Here is a 25312-nt window from a genome sequence, read left to right as displayed (position 1 = left end):
GGGGGGGGAGGTGGAAACCAGATTTTAAATTTAATTGTCAACTTTTATAACAAAGAAGAACAGGTTGCTTTTGCCAATCAAAGGCTTCCAAGTGTGAATATCTTGTTCTGTGAGAATGTCAAAGCAGATACAAAATAAGCTGCTGGTTAAAAGTATATAGAAATGCTTATAAAGAGAAGACAGGGTGAATGCTGGCACACTTGTCTGGATTTTCTGTCAAAAGGGCAAATATTACAGCCCAAAAGGAAGGAAGGCTACTTTCTGGTCAGCCAAAAGCAGATGTTGCCTTTCTGTTAAAACACACTTATAAAGAAGATACTGCAATAAAAAAATACCATATAAAATGCTGGATTATACGGAGAAAGAAAATGACCTTGTTTGCCTTTGTGGCATGAAGGGACATGGGCACTACAGAGATGTCAAGGAAGACAAAGAGGAAAGTATCTTATGCTGTCCCCAAGGATCTCATTAATTAAAAATCTTCCTTTCAGCAGAAGCCCCGAGTGTATCGGGGATGGAAATGAAGTCCCTTTAAAAAAATTGAATCTGTTCCATAACCATGTTGCTTTCATGAATTCAGAGGGATTCCCTTCACAGAGTATTGGGAAAAATCATAGCTGAGTCATATATGTCATATATATATGTATGACATATACAGGTATGTATGTCATAATGACATACAATGACATTACTTCTAGGCTATTTAAGCAATTACTATTGAAGCTGAGATGCCAATTTTCATTAATGTAGCTAAGAGCTATGGAATAATGAGTTAGATAAAGGGAAGATTCTTTAAATTTTAAACAGAGAACTTTACTTTCCAGTTGCAACAAAAAGACCCTAAAGTACAGGATGCTAGTAAAATAATAATATCCCCTCCATTGTTGGAATGTACTAAGTGGAGTTTTCTGACACAAAGATATGCATTTAAGGAATAATGCAACACTTCCTGAAAAGTGGGGGAAAGGGTCAGGAATGGTCATGTGGAGCCAAAAACATCTGAGTCAAATTATTCAGGCCAGAATTCAGTTCTATTTATCTATTTAATTTGTGAAATGGCTCCTAAAGCAGCTTTTTCCAAATTAATACCTTCCCTCCCGATGTGTTGCAATATGGCTGCCAGTTTATCCAAATGCTGTACTCCAACACACCTAATGAACGAGGGGTCCTTGGTGCTCTCTGAGCTTGCTTGTTTTCTTGCAGATGTTTCATTACCCAAACTAGGTAACATCATCAGTGCACATCCCCTTTATTGGTACCACATATGGGCATCAAACGCTTCAGAAAGCATGCAAATGGGAAAAATTTGCCTGCGTGTACACTTCCACCAAGGAACAACTTTTCTTCCTGCTTGAATGCCCTGCCTACCAGTGTCAGATACAAACCTCCAATTAACTGCACAGATGGATGGAAAATAGCCCCCCAAAATGAGCAGAAATTACTAGCACTGATGATGAAACATCTGCAAGAAAACAAGCAAGTTCAAAGAGCATCAAGGACCCCTCATTTCCACCCTGAGCTACGAATATTATCTTTATTGACACCTGATGAATATCAGATTAGGAAAAGCGTTTTGTTTCGTTTGGATATTGTTGGGTTGTCTGAAGAATAAAACACCACATTACGCAAAGCCAGTGTTAAGAAACTGGACCTGGAATGAAGCGATATAGTTCAAATCCCCACTTGCTTATAGAACTGAATGTTTTACAGATACACATTTTAGGCCAATCTAACTCCATAAGATTGTTATCGTAGGGAGGAGGAAACCTTCTTACTCTCGCTAACTGTGCAAAATATAAACACAATGAATACATGAATAACTAAACATTAACAGCAGAAAGGGGCTGTTACAAAATGTTCGTCGATTTAGTTGGTTTGCTGTTTTGTTAATACCCTGTTTCCCCCAAAATAAGACATCCCCTGATAATAAGCCCAATCAGGATTTGAGTACATGGCAATAAGGCCATTTTATTATTTATTTTTATTTTCGGGGAAACATGGGTAGAATAGTTGGATAAAGGTATGTATGTATGTATGTATTTATGTATGTATGTATGTACCGTGTTTTCCCGAAAATAAAACCCTGTCTTATATTTTTTTGAACCCTGAAATAAGCACTTGGCCTTATTGCCATGTACTCAAAAGCCCGATTGGGCTTATTATCAGGGGATGTCTTATTTTGGGGGGGAAAGGGTATGCTCTCTACACGGGGCTGCCCTTGAAGACCACTCGGAGGCTTCAGCTGGTGCAGAATGTGGCCATGCAGGTAGTGATGGGAGTGTCCCGACACTCCCATGTTATACCTCTCCTGCGCGACTTGCATTGGTTGCCAGTTGCCCTCCGGGTGAGATTCAAGGTGCTGGTGATCACCTATAAAGCCCTACATGGCTTAGGCCCAGGATATTTGGCAGACCATCTGCAGCCAGCAACAGCTTCCCATCGCCCAGTGCGCTCTCACGGGGAGGGCCTACTCAGGGTGCCATCGGCCAGACAACGTCAGCTGGCGAACCCCAGGGAGAGAGCTTTTTCTGTAGGCACACCTACCTTTTGGAATCAACTCCCTCTGGAGCTCCGGGTGGCCCCTGACCTTCGCTCCTTCTGCCGTGGGCTGAAAACATGGCTATTTCATCTAGCTGCCCTAGACTGATGGGGTTTTTAATAGAACTTAATGGGGTTTTATTGGATTTTTTGTCAATTTTGTTATGGACTTTATTTTTAACGGTCTGCTTGTTTTGTTTATTGTTTTGAGCCGCCCTGAGTCCTGTGGAGATAGGGCGACACATAAGTCCAAATAAATAAATAAATAAATAAATAAATAAATAAATAAATAAATAAATAAATAAATAAATGTATGCAATCCATAAGCATCAAAGATTTCTTTTGAAAGATGCACATGGAATTTTACTGAATGTTGCCACATCTGTTTCTATTTAAATGACATGGTGAGACTAATATTATGCCCTTTCAAATGCAGTAGCTTCCATCAACCGTTGCCTTCAGGATTGATGCAATAATTACCAGCTCAATGTTTACACAATATTTTGTAATAGTTACAATAAGTGCAATAGTATTTACAACCGACTTATTTAGGTAAATCGTTATTATTCAATGTAATTATAGATGAAAAGTAGGGGGGAAAGTGTCTTGTGTCTAAAGAACCTGTGACTCGGGGAAGGTTTTGAAGAAACAGCTTCCTGGCCTTCAGCATGTGTTTGTTCACAAAGCTATGGTCCCCTCCTCATAATATAAAGTTCTCTTTTACCTTTTTTTTCCCCCTGCCACAGAATAGCAGTCTCAGAGCCACAAGCCACTATACTGGAGGCTGTGCTCTGCAAAGGGACCAGATGTTTTATGGAGGAGAAAGTAAAGGATGACCATCTGCAGTGAAGACCAACCCCTTCCATATTTAGACCATGCTCCAATTATCCATGGGATCCATGCTGCCTGTGTGAAAGCATTAACGTTGCCCATCACCATATCATGCGGCCTCAAATCTCTGTTTTGTGGGATTCTCAGCTTCAATTGCAAATGGCTAACTTTTGCCTGCAAAGGGCAAGTTACCAGTTATGAGTGGCAATAACCATTCAGCTTGCTGACTAAAATTGCTTGTTGTGAACATTCTCTTCATATGTGGTTCCTCCAAAATAATTTGTCTCTTTACAGGGATTTTATTTTTAGGGTAGCCACACCTTTGAGGGTTTTTTTCCCCCCAAGGTTACTTTAATTGCAGAAGCCTTTATTGTGTGAAGGACTCAATTGGGTTAATGTGTAATAGAAAGCCTTCTGCCCTAATGCAATAATAGAAGGCATGATATTTGCTCAAAGCAAACAATTCCTTGAAAAGAATGAAATAATTAAGAAGTCATTTCAGGAGCAAATTATACACAGTATAAATTCTGAGGGGTTGGCATATTGAGAATCATTGGGTTGTTTTTAAATCACAGAGAGTAATTTTTTCCTCAACCTCAAGGGCTTACATCACACACACAGGCACACACGCACGCACGCACACACACACACACACACACACAAACCCAAAATACACAAGCAAAGAACGAGCACATTTCTCCTCCAGGCAGCTTGCTGGCAAAACACTAATGTGATCATGTTTGGATGACTAAATCTGATATTCAGAGTCCAACAATAGATTATCAGTAGCAACTCAAGAGGAAAATAAAGGGCCATGCTGCTCAGTTATTTAGGAAGATACAGGCAGCGAAAAATATCCTGAATTTTAGGGACTTGATTTGTATCCTGAAGCATCACATCAATGCTCTCATTTGTTCTGGAGGGATGGCATTCACCCCAAGCATCCATCTTCCTGAAGTTTGAGATTGACTAAGGAGACCTCATCCAGATTCCATAGTTATAGTCGGTACCTACCGCAAGCAGATGTTTCCTGTTGTGGAGGTGGTGTGATGATGGTTGTTGTTATTGTTATTACCATGGAATAATTATTCTGGAAGTTCATTTGCTCTCTTTTCTTGTTTTCATTAGGAAAAAGTAAAAGGTATGTCTATTCTTGAACCTTGAAAGGTATATAGTTCACTAGAAACTGAAATAATACTTATTTTATGTCTTTTAAAAAAACGGGGTGTGTACAGTGCTATTTACACAAGATTGTCTAGAGATTATTAAAACCTTGTTGCTTTAGACAACTTAAAACTTTTAAGATGAAGAAAAAAGAAAGTGTATATCAATATTAACTATGATTTCTAAAATGTTAATGTTGAGAAGCATAAGATTGAATTAAATTTTACACATCTAAAGCTGAATGCAGCATTAATAAACCACAAAATACATTACATTATTTATCATATAATAAAGGTTTTTATTTTAACCTTAATACTTAATACTACAGCCTCCACTGTATTGTTACTTGTTGTTTAGGCATATTTAAAAAAAACAAAAAAACACGTTTAAAAAGCTATTTGTTTTCTAACCTACATACACACACACACACATACACATATACACATATATACACACATACTATCAGCATCTGGGTATATATTTATTTTATTTAAATTGTTTTATGAGATAAAACAATTTAAATAAAGTAAATATATACCCAGATGCTGATAGTATGTGTGTATGTGTGTGTGTGTAAGTTATGAGATAAGGCAATATATAAATGATACAAATCATTTTGTTACATTATCCCACAACATACAGAGTGGCCCTTCCTCCCCCAACTCTACTGCTCAAACATTTTCTCTTCTTTTATGCAACTCTATGGTTTCACTGACTCTCAGATTTAGAATTTCCTTCCCAAACATCTGTGTAGTGATACCCCAATTCCAGACATATATCACTTAAACTAGCCCCATGAGTAGACTGTCAAACAGTCTTGGTTGACCGGATGATAAGAGGATGTAGGGAGCTGACAATGAATTCAGGAAGGGGAAATTCTACCCCAGCCATTCTTTCAGTCTTTCCTCTGCTCTGATGAGAATGGCAGGCATTATTCCTCCTTTTGAGTGCAAGTTGGCAGGCTATACTCTACTCTTATAAGCTTTCCTCAAAAGCCACCTTTTCAACTCCAATCTTTTAAACTGCAGTAACACTGAAAGAAACATTGCAAAAATCTATGGAAGCAGACAACAGAGCCTTTCATGTTCTCTTAGAAATTAAGAAATGTATTGTTATGCAAATGTTCATAAGCAAACGTTCACTTTGTTAAATACATATTCTAAGAAAGAAGAGTTACGTTTTGCATCTACTAGAGCAAAATGATGATGATGATTACTGTATTTTTCAGAGTATAAGACGCAGCTTTTTCCCCCAAAAAAGAGGGTGAAAATCTGGGTGTGTCTTATACTCCAAATGTAGCCCTGCCCAGGCTCTCAAACGGAGGTTCCAGAGGCTGAAAAAATGAAGAAATGAAGCTTCAGAAAAAAAAGCCTCTGAAATGAAGTTTTTTTTTTTTCTGAAGCTATGTTTCGGAGGCTTTCAGAGGCAGAAAAAAAAGTTTTTTCTGAAACAGAGTTTCAGAAGTTTCAGAGGCTGAATAAAAGAGCAAGGCACAGAGCTCACAACCAAGGAACCTGTTGCTAAAACTCACCTCTGGGAACAGCTGATTGGGGGTATTCTGGGAGGCCGATCCTCCCGCCAATCAGCTTTTTTCTTATTTTCCTCCCCAAAAACTAAGGTGCATCTTATACTCCGAAAAATATGGTATATACAAGGAATAATTCTATACTACTGAGGCTACAACTCCATCCATAACAAGCCATGACTTCTATAAGCATTCTGAGTTTTATATGTGACTAGGGGATGGGGAAAAATCCGTCATTACTATCTATCATCTATTCTTATCATAGAAAAATCAATAACTTCAATTTTTACATTATTAATACTTTCATTCACTCATTCATTTATATGGCTGTCCTCTCAAAAATGTCTCAGGGCAGAGTACAGTTGAAACAAAGAGCACCAAAAGTAAATACTCATAAAATAATAAAATGTATGTAAAAATATGTTGAAAGCAAATGAACAATAAGGCAGTTGTACAGGACAAGGTTACGAATCTTCTTCGCCCAATGTCTGGAGGAAAAATCAGGTTTTCAAGGCAGGATTGGAACCACCCAGATGTTGACAGACTTCAGACACTGAATCAGAACTATGAAGGCATCATTTCAGCAACTAGAGGCTGGGGTGTATAAATGAGGAGTATAAATGATACTGGATGTCTTCACCCAGCAGCTTCATGCTATTGTTAAACAGGAGTGGGTGGAGAATCGAACCCTGAAGAACCCTCAAACAAGAGGTCAAATCTGAACCTCTCCACCATCTCAATTCTGAGAGAAACGGCCTGTGGAGGAAAATCGCTGAAAAATGATGCCTCAATACTCATACTCCCAAATATATTTACAACTGGGACAGTAATCAGAGACTAAGTATCAAGGGAAGAAATTCTGGAAAAAATATATTCAACAATACAGTATATACTATTGTGCTGTCTTTAATCAATCTTGTTCTTGGCTCAAGCAATTATCCAGAATTTACAAAAAAAACTAGAAAGAACACCTGTGTCAGCTTTGGAAGCCATATTAACACCGGAAGCTTCCACACTGCCACCTTCTTGTGCTTGGGAAATTAGGAGGGGGGGATTTAGTAGAGGGAATGTAGTTAGACAAAATAGCATTCTTCTTTTCGGTCAAAGTCAGGGCAGTCCTCCTGCATCTGGAGAAGGAGTGGTTGAAGTGGTGGCTCGAGATGGGACAGGTGGTGATTGGACTATGTGATGGACTGATGGGTGCAGGGGCTGGATTTGGGGTTTTGATTTCCCGAGGGAAAACCCGGAATTCTCAGATTCGGGTTTTCCCAGATGTGGCAGTATACCTACTCTAATAAATAGGAACTTTGAGAAAATGCTGACTCTGAGTTTTTAAGAAGTTTTAAGAAGCTGGGTTCTTCTGGAACGCTGACAACCTGTTTCAGTGGTAAGTCTTCAATCGATTTGGGAACATGTTCTTCATTTGCGTAAGTTTAAGAATAGAAAAATACACATCCAATTTTTAAAAATTACAGGAAGCAGCACTGAAGTTCTCCTTGAAACCCAGAGAAGTCACTCTTTTTTTTTTCTGATTATACCAGAGACAGGCCTCATGTTACCCTGAGGCACCAATATAACCTCAGATTATAATCATATATCCTTGGTTTCCATTGGATGTTTCATTCCACTTAGCAATTTAAAAATATTCTTTTCATATATGCAAAGACAACCCAGGAATGCCTTCAAAGCAGTTGGGCTGAGTATTCCAGAGGATCGTTTCATAATGCTAATGTGCTTTGTGAAGTTCTCTTTGAAAAGTTTGCAATGTCACCTAGAGAGATAAGTGGCTTATAAATTTAATAAATAAATAAACCAAGCAAGCAAGCAAAAAGGCAAGCAAGCAAATCCTGGTAAATGCAAAGGTAGGTTATACATATGAAGGTTACAAATTCTAGATTCAGCTATGGGAACAGGGATAGCAAGAGCAAATCTGACTTATCGTGATCAAAACAACTATGCATAATTGAGCAGTATTCCAAGGGCATATATTGCACTACAGCAAAAGGGGCCTATCTACTGGGTTGCTACAACCAACCTCTTAAATGTTTTTCTGCAGGGGTGTAACTCAATTATACTTCGCACGTGGTATAGTGATCCTGCTATTATCCTTCCTCATACTTAATAGTTATTTTTAAAAAGCCCTAAATATGTTTTATATTATGAAATGCCACCACAGCAAAAAAAAAAAATTAAATTACAATTTAGTTCGGAAGTGCATTATTTCTTTTTTAGTATCTGGTGCTACAGACACAGAATCTTTACATTCTTCAGAAAGTAGTTTGAATGGCTGCAATTGTTTATGTTTTTGAGGGTGTTTAAACTGGTCATCTAAATAGCATTGTCCAACATGTAGGATTCATTTATGACTGATCTAGGTACAATCCAGGACTTCCTAAGAACTGTGGAGAGGAAAATGCACAATCCAAGACTTATTGCCATAATTTCAAGACCTGAGGTAGAAATACAACCCAAGAATAATGTACAGGTAATCCTTGATTTACAACAGTTTGCTTAGTGACAGTTCCAACGGCATTGAAAAAAGTGACATGATCACTTTTCACACTTACAATCATTGTAGCACCCCCATGGCCACGGGATCAGAATCCAGACGTTTGGCAACTGACTCATATTTATGATGGTTGCAGTGCCCTGGGGTCACCTTTTGCGACCTTCTGATAAGCAAAGTCAATGGGGAAGCCAGATTCACTTAACAACCGTGTTCCTAACTTAACAACTACAGGGATTCACTTATTCAGGGATTCCGTGGCAAGAAAGGTGTTGTGGCCCGTACGCAGCCTGTGCAGCTAGTAGCTGATTCAGGCAGCGAGGAGGCTGGTGTGGTGCTGTGCCAGCAGCCTGTGCAGCTGGCACTCGAGTCAGACAATGAGGAGGCTGGAGAAGATGTGGTGCCAGAGGCAGGGATTCAGTCAGGGCCTTCAGAACCTCCAGAAGCTCCCTTAAGTGAAGAGGACGAAGAGGAGGAGCCTCTTCTCGATGCACGGGCACGCAGAGCTGCCAAAAGGCAGGAGTGGCTCCTCAGGAGGAGGTCTCCTCGAGAGTAAGGCTTGGGGCTAATTGGCCACTCCCCTAGCCTATTTAAGGAGGAACGCCGACTGAAGAAATTTGCAGGGAACAACTTCATTCACATACCTTCGTGTCTTGTCTTGCTTATCTTATCAGCTTCCTGCAAATTGCTTCTGGGCATTCTGCCAACCACAGTAAGCTTTCAGTTATTATTCTTTGAATTCTTGGCGACTGTTAATGCAGTTAATTAACAGCCGTTGTTGTAAAAAACTGGTTTATTTAGTAAACTAAGATTTGAACGGACTTTGTGTGTGCTGTGTTCTTTGGGGTCCGTAGCTGGGGCAGAACAAAAGGTTGCAAAATGGGGCAACATTCCCTCAACAAGTGTCTCATTTAGCAACAAAAATTTGGGGCTTAATTGTGGTCACAAGTCGAGGACTACTTGTACTGTAATGGAAAGGAATTTCTGCTCTCCCGCATTTCAAGCAATATGGTTGATCTCTTTCACAATAATAGCAATGTTCCCTGTGGCTTTGCAAATCCACACTGGAGCGGTCAAGCTATTTATTTAAAAAGTGGGTTGGCTGTCGAAGTTCCAGGCACGCAACCAACCTTGTGATCTTGATCTAGATGCCTGAACTTTGCTCGGTGCTTAAGTAAGCAGACTTAGCTGGCAGAAGTGAAAGTTCAGTGCAAACACGGCATTACTCAGCTGGACACCCAGTTCTCCTTGAGCCATGAATTCTAATTACATGTTTATGAGTTTATGCTGCCAACGATTCTCATACTTGCATTTCTGCTTAAACAACCACAGGAACCGTAATTTTTGTTGTTATGGCTTTATAATAATTGGACAAGAGGTAAATAGTGTTTAGACTGTCTTGTCTGCCAGAATCTTCCCTTTATTATTTTGAGGAGTAATACAGGCTCATGAAACAGAGATTTGCCAGCAAGATCAGGATTATCTAATCTAAAAACTACCAATAAGGAAGTGGAATCTAAGAAGCTCCAAAAAACAGAAGAGAAAGTTTGTGGTACGGTTGCCGCCTGCCAATAACTTGTGGAAATCATGTGAACTGCTGGCAGTTGTTCCCAAATTTCCCTCCTTCCTCACTTTTCCTCGACACCTCACCAGAAACAGAAGGAATCTTTGCTAGGTATCATACAACAGCAATGACTAGGAAGAATAGAACACATTGGCAGTTCCAAAGTAGAAATATTCTTCAGCTGGATTGAAATTTTCCCTGTATAAAAGGGCTTCTTGGACATTTGGATAGACATCTGTTACCAAAGTGGGCTGCCCAAAGTACAAGATCTTCCTAAGAATTCAGACCTGAGAAACATGGTCTTCAAGAGTTCTCTACGATTAAATTGGATTCAATTCTGCTTGGGTTTCATGACACTCAGATTCTGGCTATTTTCCCTCCACACTGACAACAATAGCGCCATCACAGACCCCAGAAACATCACGTATAAGATTAGAGGTGCCTTAATTTGATGAATGCCATCATCTGCCAGCAATGCTCTTCCAAAATCTATGAAGGATAAATGAGCCAGGCTTTGCACAAGTTTGATTCAAAACAAGGACAAAGTAATATCAGATTATTTTAATACCTTAGGATCGTGATGGTGAACACTTTGGTATAGTGGTTAAAGCACCAGGCTATAAACCAGGAGACTGTGAGTTCCAATCCTGCCTTAGGTATGAAACCAGTGGGTGACCTTGGGCCAGTCACTTTCCCTCAGCCTTTGAAAGCAAGCAATGGTAACTCACTTCCAAAATCTTGCCAAGAAAATGACAGGCACTTGTCCAGGTAGTTGCCAGGTACTGCCTTGAAAGGACCAAAAATAACAACAAAAAATAGCACTCTTATCCGCTGCAAGAATCATACAAATGAAGTATTTTTATATCAACTTTTACTTGTGCTGTATGATTCTAAATATTTTATCTGGTTCTAGGGTAAGACAAGAGTCATATGGGTTTAAAATCCTGATTTAATTTGAAAAGACTTGATATATTTATTTCTGTAAATTTCAGTTCTTCATAATATACACAGTTTTTTTGTTTTGTTTTTTTTTTAATTTGATTTATATGCTGCCCTTCTCCGAAGACTCAGGGCGGCTTACAATGTGCTCAGCAAGTTTGATTGTATGTTTTTATTTCTGCCACTACAGATGTATATCATAACGGTCTTCAGTTTTCAAAACATCTACTTAGGAAGGAGCTGAAACAGCATTAGTGTACAACTCAGACATTACACTAAAATTGGACAGCCTGCTTTATGAAAGGGCACCTAGGAAGTAGCTTTCATTGTATTTTACAATTTATTTTTGAGATGCTTTTGTGAGAAACAGCCCTAACCAAAATTCAGTGTTGAGCTGTCTTATAGAAAGTTTTTCTCTTTATGTTCTCTGGGCATGGCTTGGTGGGCGTGGCTTGGTGGGAGTGGGAGGGGAAGGATACTGTAAAATCTCCATTCCCTCCCCACTCCAGGGGAAGATTACTGCAAAATCCTCATTTCCTCCCGATCAGCTGGGACTCAGGAGGCAGAGAATAGATAGGGGTGGGGCCAGTCAGAATTTTTACTACCAGTTCTCCGAACTACTCAAAATTTCCGCTACTGGTTCTCCAGAACTGGTCAGAACCTGCTGAAACCCACCTCTGAATTAAACCTACATTTCATTCATATTTAAACCTACACATTGACTGATTGATTGATTGATTACTTCAGAAAGATTCCCAACAGTTTATAAAACTGGAATAAGACCATTAAAAACAGTTCATTTCTCTCCTTTCTCTCCTTTCATTATAACTAAAAAAAAAATCACCACTATCTGGATCTCTGATTGTTCCATAAATTAGAACATAAAGAGAAAAACTTTCTATAAGACATGTTATTGGCCATGTTCAGCATGGCAACCATTTACAAGGCTGTACCAACTGGCTCCAAAAGATTAGAGATCTCTGCTTTATATGTTCTCACTGAACATGAACGAAGAGACATTTAAAATGAGTAAGAATAATTTAATGTCCTATATGGTAGGATACTGATCTTTTCCACAGCAGAACCTTCTACATGCTTTGGATTACAACCTTCTGGTTTAACCCAAGACAGCTCAAATAGAATTTTGTTACTATCTAGAATGACATATATTAACATTAATGAGTGCTAAAGCAAAATATATATCACTTTCTTCTCCATTCTTTATCCAGAGTTTAATTTACTTCACTTCATGATTCTTAGCGCATCTTCTCTGCTACCTCTAACCTGCCTTTTTTCCATTCTTCTTTTCTTCCCTACATGTTAGGCTCACAGAGCAAACATGAAATGCTTGTAACCTGCCAAGTATTACAGCAATCAAACCGGGGTGCTATTCAGCAGGTTCTGACAGGTTCTGGAGAACCGGTAGTGGAAATTTTGAGTCGTTCGGAGAACTGGCAAATACCACCTCTGGCTGACCGCAGAGTGAGGTGGGAATGGAGATTTTGCAATATCCTTCCCCCAGAAGTGTGGAGGGAATGGGCATTTTGCAGTATCCTTCCCCTGGAGTGGGGAGGGAATAGAGATTTTGTAGTATCCTTCCCCTGCCACGCCCACCAAGCCACGCCCACAAAACCGGTAGTAAAAAAATTTGAGTTCCATCACTGAACCAAACCACTGCAGAAATCAGTTAGGGATTCAATATAATAAGGTTTTGCTTTATACTGGAATTAGTTAAATCACCCAGGATCCCATTAATGAGGAAATGAATGAATGAATCAATCAATCAAAAAAGAGGGCACAATATGATCAGGAAATTAGCAACAGACCTAATCAGGTGCATTTCACCTGGGCCAGACATTATATTACTTTGTACTAAACCAAGGAAATAGAACTATGTAAACTCATCAAACAATCTTCTAATTATCCTCCAGTACTCATAACATATCATTATGTCAAAATCCATGAAAACAACACATTATCCATTGCCTTCCAATTAAACCTATACCTTCTCCAACCTGTTGCATTCAGCCATTCACTATTCAGAGGAACTAATTTGCTTTAACTTTCAACAGCTGTTTTCAAATAAAATATTTGAGCCAAGCTGTCCCAAAGGTGCTTTTTTCAAAAGGCAATTGGACTTACCTAGCATCTCCTTTTGAAAGGTTAGTGTTCACAGGATGAAGAATAACTTTGTTTGTCTCCACATCTACCACACATTTTGTATGCAGATCTATTTCTATTATGAGAAAAAAGAAGGGGATAAATATGTTAGATGCCATTTTTAGGACCATAGAGTTTTTTAGTATCACAACCTGTTCATTTCTATTTTGCTAACCAATTTGCCCCCTGATTATCTATAATTGCCTACCAGGATATTCAGCTTTATACTTTGTTCTAAAAAAGAGTTACAGCAGCCTTCCCAAATCTGGCATCATCCACATCTGTTGGATTACAACTGTCGGCATTCCACTAGTATGGTTGGAACTCCAATAGATGAAAATGATGGGAACTTTTATGTAACAGATGGAGAGAAGGAACCAATTTTTGGGAAACCACTGCAGGCTTCTTTCTGTTGCTCCTCCCATCTCCAAAGATCTGGTTGTATAGAATCTGCAGAGACATTCTGAAGGACTGTGAAGGAACTGTAAAGTTCAGAAATAGAGAAGAAGGAAGACAAAAGCTGTCACACAACTATTTAGATTAGGTAAGTGGGAAAAGAACATTTCCTCTCTAGTTTCAATATATTTTGTCATTGTTACATCCAGAACAGAAAGACTTCCTTAGTGTAAAGAACCAGTCTTTCATGAAGATTTTATCAAACAATGTAGGAAAACACAGAGCAAATATTCTCATAGATCTACCACTGACAGTCAGACCAAAACAGATAAATAATACTGGATTAGACAGACCAACTGTGAAAGACTGGTACAAGTTTACCTAATAAAAATGTTGCAGCCATGTTCTCTCCCCTATTCTGATTGGTCCAGATCAGGGTACAAGCTAGTGATAAATAATCCAAGAAGGATTATACTTCTCTATCCCCATTTTTCATTTTGAAGAACATTCTCCTCAAGTTCTACTGAATGAGGATGATAGTCCCCTTCTTTGTTGCTCAACACTTTTCAAATTTTGTGTAAACTGAGCCTCCATGCAGAAAGGACATTGAAGGTGATGACACTGTACACAACTACAGTATCCTGTGTTGACTGCAGCTTTCAAATTTTCACATTTGTGGCTGGGGAAAGCTTTGAATTGCTAGATATCAAGAAACATATAGCTTTGTTTCACTACAGAGAAGTTGGGAACAAAGAAATACTTCTTCCTGGAATCGCAGGAAATTGTCAATAATATTGAACCTATATTGCAGGTTCAAGTATGTATCATTTACATTTCTACAAGTGGAAGTTGTAAGCCCAGTTAATTGAAAATCCACCTTTTAAAACATCCATCCACAAACTAGTTTTATTGGTAAAAAGAAAGAAAAGATGGGAGAACCATTGTCTTCTAGAAAAATGAAGTATAATCTGGTATTTGAATCATTTTAAACATATTTTACATTTGTGCAGCAGATAAATATTCCAAATTAATAATACCTGAACATTTTTAGCTTACACTAAAGAAATCAAATATATTCAGCCTTCTTCTTTCACATTTGCAAATGAGAGCTACTGAAAGGGAGCAGGAATTAGTTCAAACAAAAGATATAATATTTTCTTATTGAACATAAGATGGAAGGAGGAGAAGGTAACCTAAGGCAGCATGCTAATTCTTTTCAATAAACATAACAGAGGGCATGTGGGAAGCACTTCAGATATAAAAATAGCTTTTCAAAATATCCACCCTGGAAAACTGTAGGCAGATTTCTTATAATATCATTTTAAGTTCCCTGAACTGAATAGGATGACCAAAATTATATCTTTCATGCAGATATGTATTAATATTAAAACATAATTAATTCTGAAGATACAAGCAACTTCAAATCATACACACACATGATGCAAAATGATTTACAATCTATCCAAGGCCTGAGGGTCAAACTTTATTAAAGGACTCCATCAAACTGGCAAGGATTAAAACAAAATGACAAGATCAGAAGATTGGCAATTGGAGTCCATGAGAATGAGATTTGACTATGATGGTAAGTGATAATATACTTGAATCCCATACAAGTATTTGAAAGAAGGTCAAATAAAAAAAAATGCACACTAATCGGCATCATCCGGGAATGTAGAATGTGATGGTTTTAAAATATAGGAACGAAGATTCCTCTGAGTTTTAGCAAAATGCTTTAACAATAACAGCAATTATTAACAGGAATCAATTATCTGATGAAGTAGTAGGCTCTACATTGATTGTCTGGGGAATTCTGGGAGTTGAAACCACATGTCTTCAAACTGCCAAAGTTGAGGAACACTGAATTAGAGGCTAGATTACCATCTGTCAGGGGTGTTTTGATTTAAGCACTTGCACTGACAGGAACCGGATTTGATGATCCAAGTAGCCCCTTCCAATTTCATCAATGGATTCACAGTTTGTTCTAAGACAGTTTGCTTAATTATGGTTTAGATAACAAGCAACGGTTGAATTGATACCATTAATCCATAAAGTATGGTTTATAAACCACATATGCACTTGGTTAGAAACTTGGAAATTGAGAGTTTTAGTCCCACTTTAGGCATGAAAGCCAGCTGGGTGACTTTGGGCTAGTCACTCTCAGTCCAATTCAACTCACAGGATAGTTGTTGTGGGGGAAATAGAAGGAAAGAGTATTAGATATGTCCACTGCCTTGTGTTGTTTATAAAAATAATAAAAGCAGGACAAACAAATCTAAATCTAACTATATACTAAGCCAAACTAGACATATCATATTAGTGCTCATATATATTTAAGGAACTGAGCATGAAGAATGATGTTTCCAAAGGTAATTCTAGTAATAGGGGTTGTTTTCATTACAAAAATAAGAAACATTGTGTAATTGGAGTAGTTGTTTTAAAACTTTCTAATATTAGGGAACTTTTACACTAAACCACTTGCTGAAAAGACTCTGTATAAAATTACAAAGCTCATGTATGTTATGGAACATGCTGCCATCCATTTTCAGGTGAATATAACTACCACTAGTTAAGCTTAACTGCAGTCCCAAATGTAATAGATATATGCACGAAACACACTTCTGCAGCTGTCAATTACAGCAAAGTTAACAGTAAACGTCACAGGATTATCAATTTTCTCACAAATGCGATCTCACACTCTTTTCAATCACTTTCCAAGGAACTTCAAAATCCTTATAATAAAAAGCTTCAGTGATTCTGGAAATAAATCCTACAGGTTCAAATAGATACCAGTTGGCATTCCAAAAGGGAAAAAAAACAGACTTCTTAAAGGGAGATCTAAATATCGTTACCGATTAGAGAAACAAGGTATGAAAGATAACCATATCTCTACTCAATTTCCTTGGTGACCGCATGCTATTCTTGAGATATCTTTCCTTTAACACCATCCCTGATTGAAAAGTAAAATTTGAAATGACTCAACAGCAGTTAATTAGAAAGAAATCCAGAGAAACCACAGTTTTATGAAATATGTTGCCAAGAATGCTAAAGACATTATTCTTCTGCAGATAAGTAAGTAAGTAAGTAAGTAAGTAAGGAAGGAAGGAAGGAAGGAAGGAAGGAAGGAAGGAAGGAAGGAAGGAAGGAAGGAAGGAAGGAAGGGATGGGGATTCAGAAAATGTTTTATGTAGATTCAGTGATTAACTCTACAATACAATGCAATTCAATACAATTCTTGAGGGTCTCCTATTAAAAATAAATGGACCTACTTCTGAATACTATGTGAAGTTGTCTGCTGCTTGTGACACTGATTTTATCTGAACCTACAGTTAAGAGTAAAGTTGGGGGAAAGGGGAATTTATAAAAAGCTTAAAACAGGATTTACAATCAACATTTTTTCTAATCACCTTACAAAGGATGTCCCTGTTACAATCCATTAAAATTTCAGGCTACAATAGTTCATTTATTATGTATGAGTACAGCAGCTAGAAAACACACAATACTTGTCTTCAGATTTCCAGTGCTGGGTAAGATAGAAACCCCAAAAGTAGCCCTGCTCCTTGCGGAAGAAGAATATACTTAGAAACATTGTTTTGAGCTCTAAGTGTTTGCAATAATGTAAAATAAAATCCAAATGAGTCATATTTTCTTCTCACAAATCTATTCTTCAGCTAAGAAAAGTTAATAAGTTTTAAAGTGTACTTTAAATGAAAATCATCAGTCACTTGAGGCTAGCTATGTTATGAATATGTTCTTAAATTTTGTATTCCTGTAATCTTTACATTAATGTTTTAAGTCACTTAAACGCAGGGGTTAAACAAGGACAAAAACGTTTTAACTGTGCTGATAACTTGAGATGTATTGGGAGCCAATTTCAAGTGTTTAATATAAAATAACCTAACTGCTTCCTTTCAAAATAGACATATTTAATCCACTACAGTACTGTAAGAGAGCATTGAGACTTTCATAAAAGAATGTGCAATTGCATGCTTTTATCACTGTTCTATTTTGAGCATCCTGAAACTATACGGACACGTGCTTCATTTCTGTAACAGTTTCCCCAGATTTTATTACTTCTGTCATGCAACTTATGAGCACGTTCAGAATCAATTAGCCCTATGTTGCAAAATCTTCTTGGTTTGGAAAAGAATAATTGAGAACAGAATCCATAGGATTCTCTTACAGTATTTTGCTAGCAAACTTGAATGTGCCATTTTGTTAAAAGGACAATCCCTCTAATAAGTTTGGTCTCCAGATTACATCCACACATTTGCCATGTCTTATTTCAAAGATACACAGCCCAACAGAAGTTCAAAAAGTTTGCAAGTGTTAGCAATGCACACATGAGGAACATGTGTTGTGCAGGAAAGGGTGTTGCTATTTGTGTAAAGAGGTTCAAAGGGGACTCCAATAAGGACTGTATAATTAAGGGAGGGAACAGAGACATAAACAGAAGATGATCTGCCTTATGAAAGACCAACCCCAAGTTTATTTGCCCCTATCATAAGCATGGTACCTTAATCTAGAAACTGGAAATTAACAACTCAGAACCTCTAGTCTAGTCCATGCTTTGTCATCAGTCTTATCTAAGTTCTGCATAGCTTGGCCTTTTTCTGTCTTGCCTCCATAATGTTGTTGGGATAGCTCCCACACTAAGCAGCAGTTAGTGATGATATGGTTGTAGGGATGTACAAAATATATTGGCTAGGAATGGTATAGAACTGCAAAATGTTCCATTTCCCTCCATACCATGTTAAACTTCCTCCAGACAATCTCTTCCAGGGGGCAGTTCAGCAATTTATGCAAGAAGATCCTTTAAACTGACCTTCCAAACAAGAACAGTTTTGAAAAGTGACTGAACTCCCAAACAGCCGTGTTTCATCCAGAACATTATATTTATTTATTTATTTATTTATTTTATTTATTATTCAAATTTCTATACCGCCCTTCTCCTTTCAGACTCAGGGCGGTGAACAGCCAAAATAAAACATTTATACATAAAGTGCGATTAAAAATAGATTTAAAATAATTAAATTTGGCCCATAGTTTAAAATTTATCAATTTAAAATCCATATCAAAATTTAAAATCAACCGTAAAATCATAAAATCAAGAGAGACCGGCTAACTGAAAGAGATGAGTTTTTAGGGCCCAACGAAAAGTCCGGAGGTCGGAGATCACTCGTATCTTTGGGGGTAGATTGTTCCAAAGGGTAGGTGCCACCACAGAGAAGGCTCTCCTCCTGGGGGTCGCCAGCCGGCATTGTCTAGCCGATGGCACCCTGAGGAGGCCCTCTCTGTGGGAGCGAACTGGCCGGTGGGAGGCTATTGGTGGCAGAAGGCGGTCCCGTAAGTACCCTGGCCCTAAGCCATGGAGCGCTTTAAAGGTGATCACCAACACCTTGAAGTGCACCCGAAGTCCACCGGAAGCCAATGCAGCTCGCGCAGGAGAGGAGTCACATGGGAGCGCCCCGTCGCTCCCATAATCCCCTGCGCAGCCGCATTCTGCACCAGTTGGAGCCTCCGGGTGTACCCCAAGGGGAGCCCCATATCCAGAATACAAGAAAGCATGTCCAATCAGAGGATTTATTTTGGCTTTAATTTTCAATGAAATGTGATTTTGTTAGGGAATTGCACAGCCGATGTCCAAATGGAGTCAGAGACACTGACACGAACTTGTAATTTTGTATAAATAAATATAATTTACAACTATATACAACTATACAACAAAGTAGATAATCAGGCAGGCAGGAGCATCATCAGGTAAATCACAGCACATAGGGCACACACAGAAGAAAAAAATGGGAAAAGGGGAAACCCCCTCCACACCCATAGCAACCAATCGCAACTCAGATCACCTCACGCAGGAACCAGCACTCTTGTACCAATCAACCACATTTGGTGTGTTTTCCGGCTCACTGCACAACCCCATTGCTCCAGCTGTAGATAAAGATAAATTTATCTTAACAGATTTGTTGTTATTTCCAAATCTGGATCCATCTTTTTTCCCCCAACCAAAGCTTTATAACTTCCATCGGATGACTTACCAACAAGCAGGTATTACCGGTAATACATTTTGTTGTAAAGATTACTATGAAGTAAAAAAAAAATTCCTATTTCAGCTCAAATAAACGTTACATTAATTTTAGCCAAACTCAAACTCAGCAGAACCTACCCAAATTTGATATGGCATGGCTATTTAGTTAATAACACCACTTGCATTCCTGTTTGGGAAACTAGTTCCCAACAAAACTTGTATAATTCGGAAGCTGGCTGATGGTCTTTGATGAAAGTATATCGATGAATGTAGCCTGACATAAATGCACTGCCTTCAATGAAATGTCACTTTGTTTTTAAAGTATGCGTTATAAGGGGAGTTTGAATATGTTTGTCAGTTTAATAGATGGCAATGTATTAGTTTAAGAATCAGAAAATTAGCCAAGATCAAAAACTATGGCTTTAAATGGCCTTGTTTTTATAAATCAAAATTGAGAATATGAAATTTTTCAGATTTAGATATATAGATCGTCCTTAGACCAGTCGCTTAATTAGTGTTTGAAATTATGATGGCTTTGGAAAGGGGCTTTATGGCCTGTAAAAGACTTCCAACTATTACAAAATGTCACACACAAACATAGTCATGTGATTATAATATAGGTTCTTGGCACCATTCTTGTGATATGGGTTCTTCTTCTGTTCACACATTACAAGTGCCCCACAATCACATGATTGCCATTTGCAGTCATCTCTGAGCCTGCCTCCTCAGATTGTCAATGGGGGAAACTGGCAGTTGCTTCCGCCGGCCAAGCGGGTCCCTCTTTTCCCTGGGGGGTGGCTGAAAAAGCACCCCGCCAATCTTTGCCTGCATGAATCTCGACAACTGAAATGCAAGCAGGCATCCTTCTCTCCACACCTCCCCAGAGGCAGGGAGACGAGGACCCCAAACTCCGTTTATTCCTGGACCTCAGTAGTCAAAATTGAAGCAGGCACAGAGCTCAAATCCCAATCCCAGTCTCTGTGGAGTTCTACACAGAGGCAGGAGAGAAGGACCCCAAGCTCCATGTCTGCCTGGATTTCCAGGCATGCACAAAACCCCAAATCCTTCCCTCCTCACCCGCACAGAGCTCTCTCCAGAGATGGGGAAGGAAGGATCCTAAGCTCTGTGCCTGCTTGAACCTTGGCACTCAAAATCCAAGCTTACAGGGAGCCTAAAATCCCTCTCTCTCTACCTCCTTCCCCTTTCCTTTCTCTGTCGCCCTGCTCTTTCACTCAAAGGGCTGTTCTCTGGGAGGGAATCTCAGCTCTCAGCAGAGAAGTCTCAGCTCTCAAAGGGCTGCCTGACAGAGCATTGGGGGTGGGTGGGAGAGAATCTCAGCTGTACATGGAGCTGAGATGTGCTCCCAGCAGGCAACCCTTGCACTCCATCCCTTTAATGACCTAGAAGATCATTTAAGGACCACAATTGGGAGTGCCATGTTTGTGGTCATTGAGCGAAGTAACATCTCACTTAATGACTGCTTTGCTCAACATCCGAGGGTTCCCCAATTGTGATCATGTAACTCCATATCATTACTAGTTGAACACGGGAGGTAATGTTTCCTTAAAAATACACCAGAGGAAAAGATTCATTTATGATAAACTAAGCTATTGTTCCATTTTTTCAAATGGCAAAACTATGATTTAACATTGGTTTTAAGGAATAAAGTTTTTAAACTATTCTTCCTATATGTTTGTGAGATGACTTTAGAGAGATTTCAACATATGGCTCCAGGAAACTGAAGCATTTGTCATTGAAAACAAAGATCATTTAAAGCATTTTTTCTCTAGATAAGGCTATTGTTAGGGCAGACAATGGCATGCATAAGACATCTTTACTCCAAAGTAAGAGAGAGCTTTGATATTTGCCACACTCCAACACAGAAGCACAATTGTTACTGGAATCTCAACCCAGTCACTCCCCCCAAGTGTCAATTTCTCTTTTTAAAATTCAGCTGTCAAACAAATTTTCAAGTTCGTCAATACGATGCACACACACACACACACACACGTATGTTTCAAATATAAAATATGTCTGTTTTGATACCATGCATAGTAATGAAGAGTTTGAACACTTTACCTTTTAAAAAAATAGCTATATAATAAATGCATATCCATTTACCCTTTTACTTTCACAAGTTTAAATATAGAGAAATGTTACATGCCTCAACCAGTCCATGATTTTCTGCAATATTATGGCCTTTATGATATCTGCAAAAATGCCAACAATCATCTTAGAAAGATTGGAGAAGTTTCTGTCTGGGAAATCAGCGTGTAGAAGAGTCACTGATACGAATTTTAGAGTACAAATTTAATAAAGAAATATGCAAGTGTAGCTGAAACAGACATTGTCCAGAGTAATGTAGAAGAGGAGGAGTAAATCAGCTCCTTCCTGCCACTAAAAATTCCCTGACTCCGCCCCCCCCTTCTTTTCACTTCCCAAGATGTTAGCTGGCAGATTTTTAGCCAGGCATCAATTCAACACTAACAATTTTACGCTTGGGAACAAAGAGGAGAGTTGAGCATCTGGTTGGATGGAGAGAATATTCTTAGATCAAACCAAAAGGACAATATTCTCCATCTCCAAACCAAAATGAATTGTGAATGATATGGCTTTGGTCTACCGGATCTCAACTCTCAACATCAAGCAATTAATAAGAGTGACCTTTTTTTTTTTTTTTTTACTTTTTCTGAACAAAAGCCACATACAGAGAAAAAAGCAGCAGCTGAAATTCTCAATGGTATTATGGCCTTGGGGGTGGGGCCCAGAGAGAATGATAAAGCCGTTTTGTTTAGAGGGCTTCATCTAATAATTACTTGAGTGATGATTCTGTAAGCTCATACAAAATGCAAACTATTCAGAAGGGCAGTTGCCCTCAAGCACAAATGTAAAAAAGGCAGAATATTGGTAAATATTATCTATTGATAAGAACTAGATATGCGTTTCTTTAGACTTGAAAAAGATTTCAGACCTTACCATTTTGTTATAATCACATAATTACAACCTCATAGTAACAAAAATGGCATTGGGAAGACATTTAAAAAGTGTTGGGTGATTTTGGTATGCTTTTCAAGCTTTCCCTTTGGTATATCTTTTTCACAGTCTCTTGTTTTCACCTACTCACAATTATTTCTACATTGTAGCCAGATATACAGCATTTGTGCAGCTACACAAGGGCATTGCTTTTAATTCAGGTTGGCAATATGAATCGTAATATTACCCTTAAGAAATCTGCATGCGTGATGATAGGGAAGCACCCAGTGAGGTGCATTTTTTGCTATATGTTTCTTCGCAGGTGTCAACTACCTGGTTGAGGTAATACAAGCATGGGGATTAAGACAGGTTGTCTCCTAATATTTCAATTGAGGCATGTCCTATCATGAAAGATAGACATGAATAGTTCTTCTTTGGTAATGTTTGAAGGGAGAGAGAAAATTTTCTGGTGTTCTTAAACTTATTAAATTGATTAGATAAGCAATTAAATGGCATTTTCATGACATGCCCTTTTTTTAAAAAAATTAGGTCATTATATAGCTCTTTTTATATATAATATCCTCTTTCCCCCTACCCAATGTATGACCCCCCCAGATAGTATGGTATCTCAACTTTTCTCCTCCCCTCCTATGAGAATTAATATTTCAAAAAGCTAGTTGCTAAGCTTTGCATTTTACAGGATGCTCAAATGCCAAGTAGTCTAAACTTTCTTGTCTGTTAGGTTGGAGAGGCAGAGACTGCACTGAGAAACCTGTCCTGTGCTATGAATTTTCATCCCTGTCAAGCCGCTTAGGTCATCTTCTGCATCAAGCAGAAAATGATGTTATTAGAAGACAATGAATATAGAAATTCTTAACTACTCCAAAGTGTAATGAAAACCCATTTCTCCAATCTATTCACTACTCTAGGCTAAAATGAGGTTGGCAGTCCATTTTCATAACTTGCGAAGCTTAGTTATTTTTAACCTTAGATTTTTGTTTGGTCTGGTGGCCATCTGGTTAATGTGTAGTGTCAGGTCTTATGCAAAGCCAGAAAAGTTAACAACCAGGTAACACATATTGTATAAAGGCAGTCAATCTCTCATTCTCATCTGGCCTCCAAATTGCTCAAGATCTACTTGGTTCTTTCTGACCTTGAAGGAAGAGATTTCACTTTAATCTGCACACACATACAGAGAGTGTTTGCTTATTAACTCCTTCTTAAAGTTTGGGTCCCACATCTTCAGTTGCTTTCCTGTCCCAGGTGAAGGAAGGACTTCCTACCTTATGAGCACAGATTATTCTGTTCCGGCTCCTGTCCCAGGGGAGGCGGGTGGACATAGGACACTGGCCAGTTTCATTCTGGTCCACCTAGTTTCTCTGCTATTTGGGCAGCGGTGCCTATCAAGCAGGGAACTTCCCTCCAATTCCTAACACAGGCTGGTAATGCTCCTTCCTATCTTCTGTGTTTAGGATTCCTGGGCACACTTTCACCTTGGCAAGGGATTCCCTCACCTCAGCAAAGAGGCGGGCCGCACACAAACTACAGTTCCAGCTGCTGCTCCTTCTGACTCTTCTCCCCTGTTTTTGTATCTGCCTCCTGCCCCAGGGCAAAATATTTTACCATACAGTGGCGGACATATTTTTCCATACAGTGGAGGGGAGGGCGGGAGGAAGTGGCCCTTCTCTCCTGGACTTTCTGACAGAGGATTCCCCAGACTTTCTCAAATCCGAAAATGTGGGCTGAGGCTTTCCCCCCACTTCTGCATTTCTTCAGTTCTGGGGAAAGCCACCCTTCCCTCTACTCCTATATTAAAGGGGGGCATTGTTAACTCCTTAAATATACGCTTCAGCACTGGGGCAGTGGTTTTTTCCGGGGGGGGGAGAGGCGGGGGGCAAGTCTTTTCTGCTTTTTAGATGCTTTTCACCCACTCAGTAGGGGGGGGGGGAAGAAGTGATATTCGTCCTTCCTTCTCCTTTTGGTCCTGGGGAGGGGAGTCTCTCCCGCAAGCATTCCGAAGCGTCTTTCGTTCTCTCCGCGTTTAATCCTCTGCAGGAGGGGGCACCTCTTTGCCAACACGAGGGGAGAAAGACCTGCCCGGCCACCCTTAAGGAAGGATCGGTTCTCGGTTCCTGCCCCGCGACGTTTGATTCCTTCCCAAATGTTATTTGCCTGGAATTGGGGGGGGGGGAATCCTTTTTTTCGGGCGCTGCTTGGGGGAATCTCCTCTCTTCTTCCCTTCACATTTACTGGAAGGCGCCCGGTCCGCTCATTTCGCCCCGCAACTCACCTCTCTTATTCATGGGTCGGATCCGCACCGCCACCTTCACTTTGGAGCCCCCCATCTCGTCAACTCCGCTCCTCTTCACTTTTTTCCGCAGGCTTCCGTCTTCGGGGAGGAGAGCGAAGGAGGAGGAGGAGGAGGAGGAAGAGGAGAAGGAGGAGCATGGTTACGGGGAAAACCCTCCCACGAGGACTACAACATCCAGCAGTCTCTGCGCCACACGCGAGCATTTTTTTTTCCTTCTCTTCTCGTTGCCTATTGGGAAATGTGGTCTTCTCTGTACAGACTTTTAAGCCTTTTCTAATATTGAGAACTGGAGCTCGAGGAGTAGACCCGGGAAGAGTAGATCCAGGAGAAGTAGGGGAGCGTGATTTGGAGCTGCAGTTTTGGGGAAATGGCTG

General features: G+C 39.3%; 1 protein-coding gene across 2 annotated transcripts in view; it reads right to left on the bottom strand.

The window, feature by feature from the left end:
* The window catches only part of KIF13B (kinesin family member 13B), a 147755-nt gene extending 122730 nt beyond the window's left edge, over nt 1–25025 (bottom strand). For both annotated transcript variants that reach the window (XM_060693089.2, XM_060693090.2), the window contains exons 1-2: nt 24918–25025; nt 13210–13303 (exon numbers count right to left, since the gene is read on the bottom strand). In XM_060693089.2, the coding sequence (XP_060549072.2) occupies nt 13210–13303; nt 24918–24972 (149 nt within the window). In that variant the 5' untranslated portion in view covers nt 24973–25025. The remainder of the gene's footprint in view (nt 1–13209; nt 13304–24917) is intronic.
* Nucleotides 25026–25312: the final 287 nt, after the last annotated feature.

This window comes from Pantherophis guttatus, chromosome 1 (genome assembly GCF_059756535.1).
Source record: "Pantherophis guttatus breed Tessera chromosome 1, ASM5975653v1, whole genome shotgun sequence".
NCBI classification, from domain to species: Eukaryota; Metazoa; Chordata; class Lepidosauria; order Squamata; family Colubridae; genus Pantherophis; species Pantherophis guttatus.
Note: the sequence above shows the minus strand (reverse complement) of the source record. Positions and strands in the feature narration are given on the sequence as shown.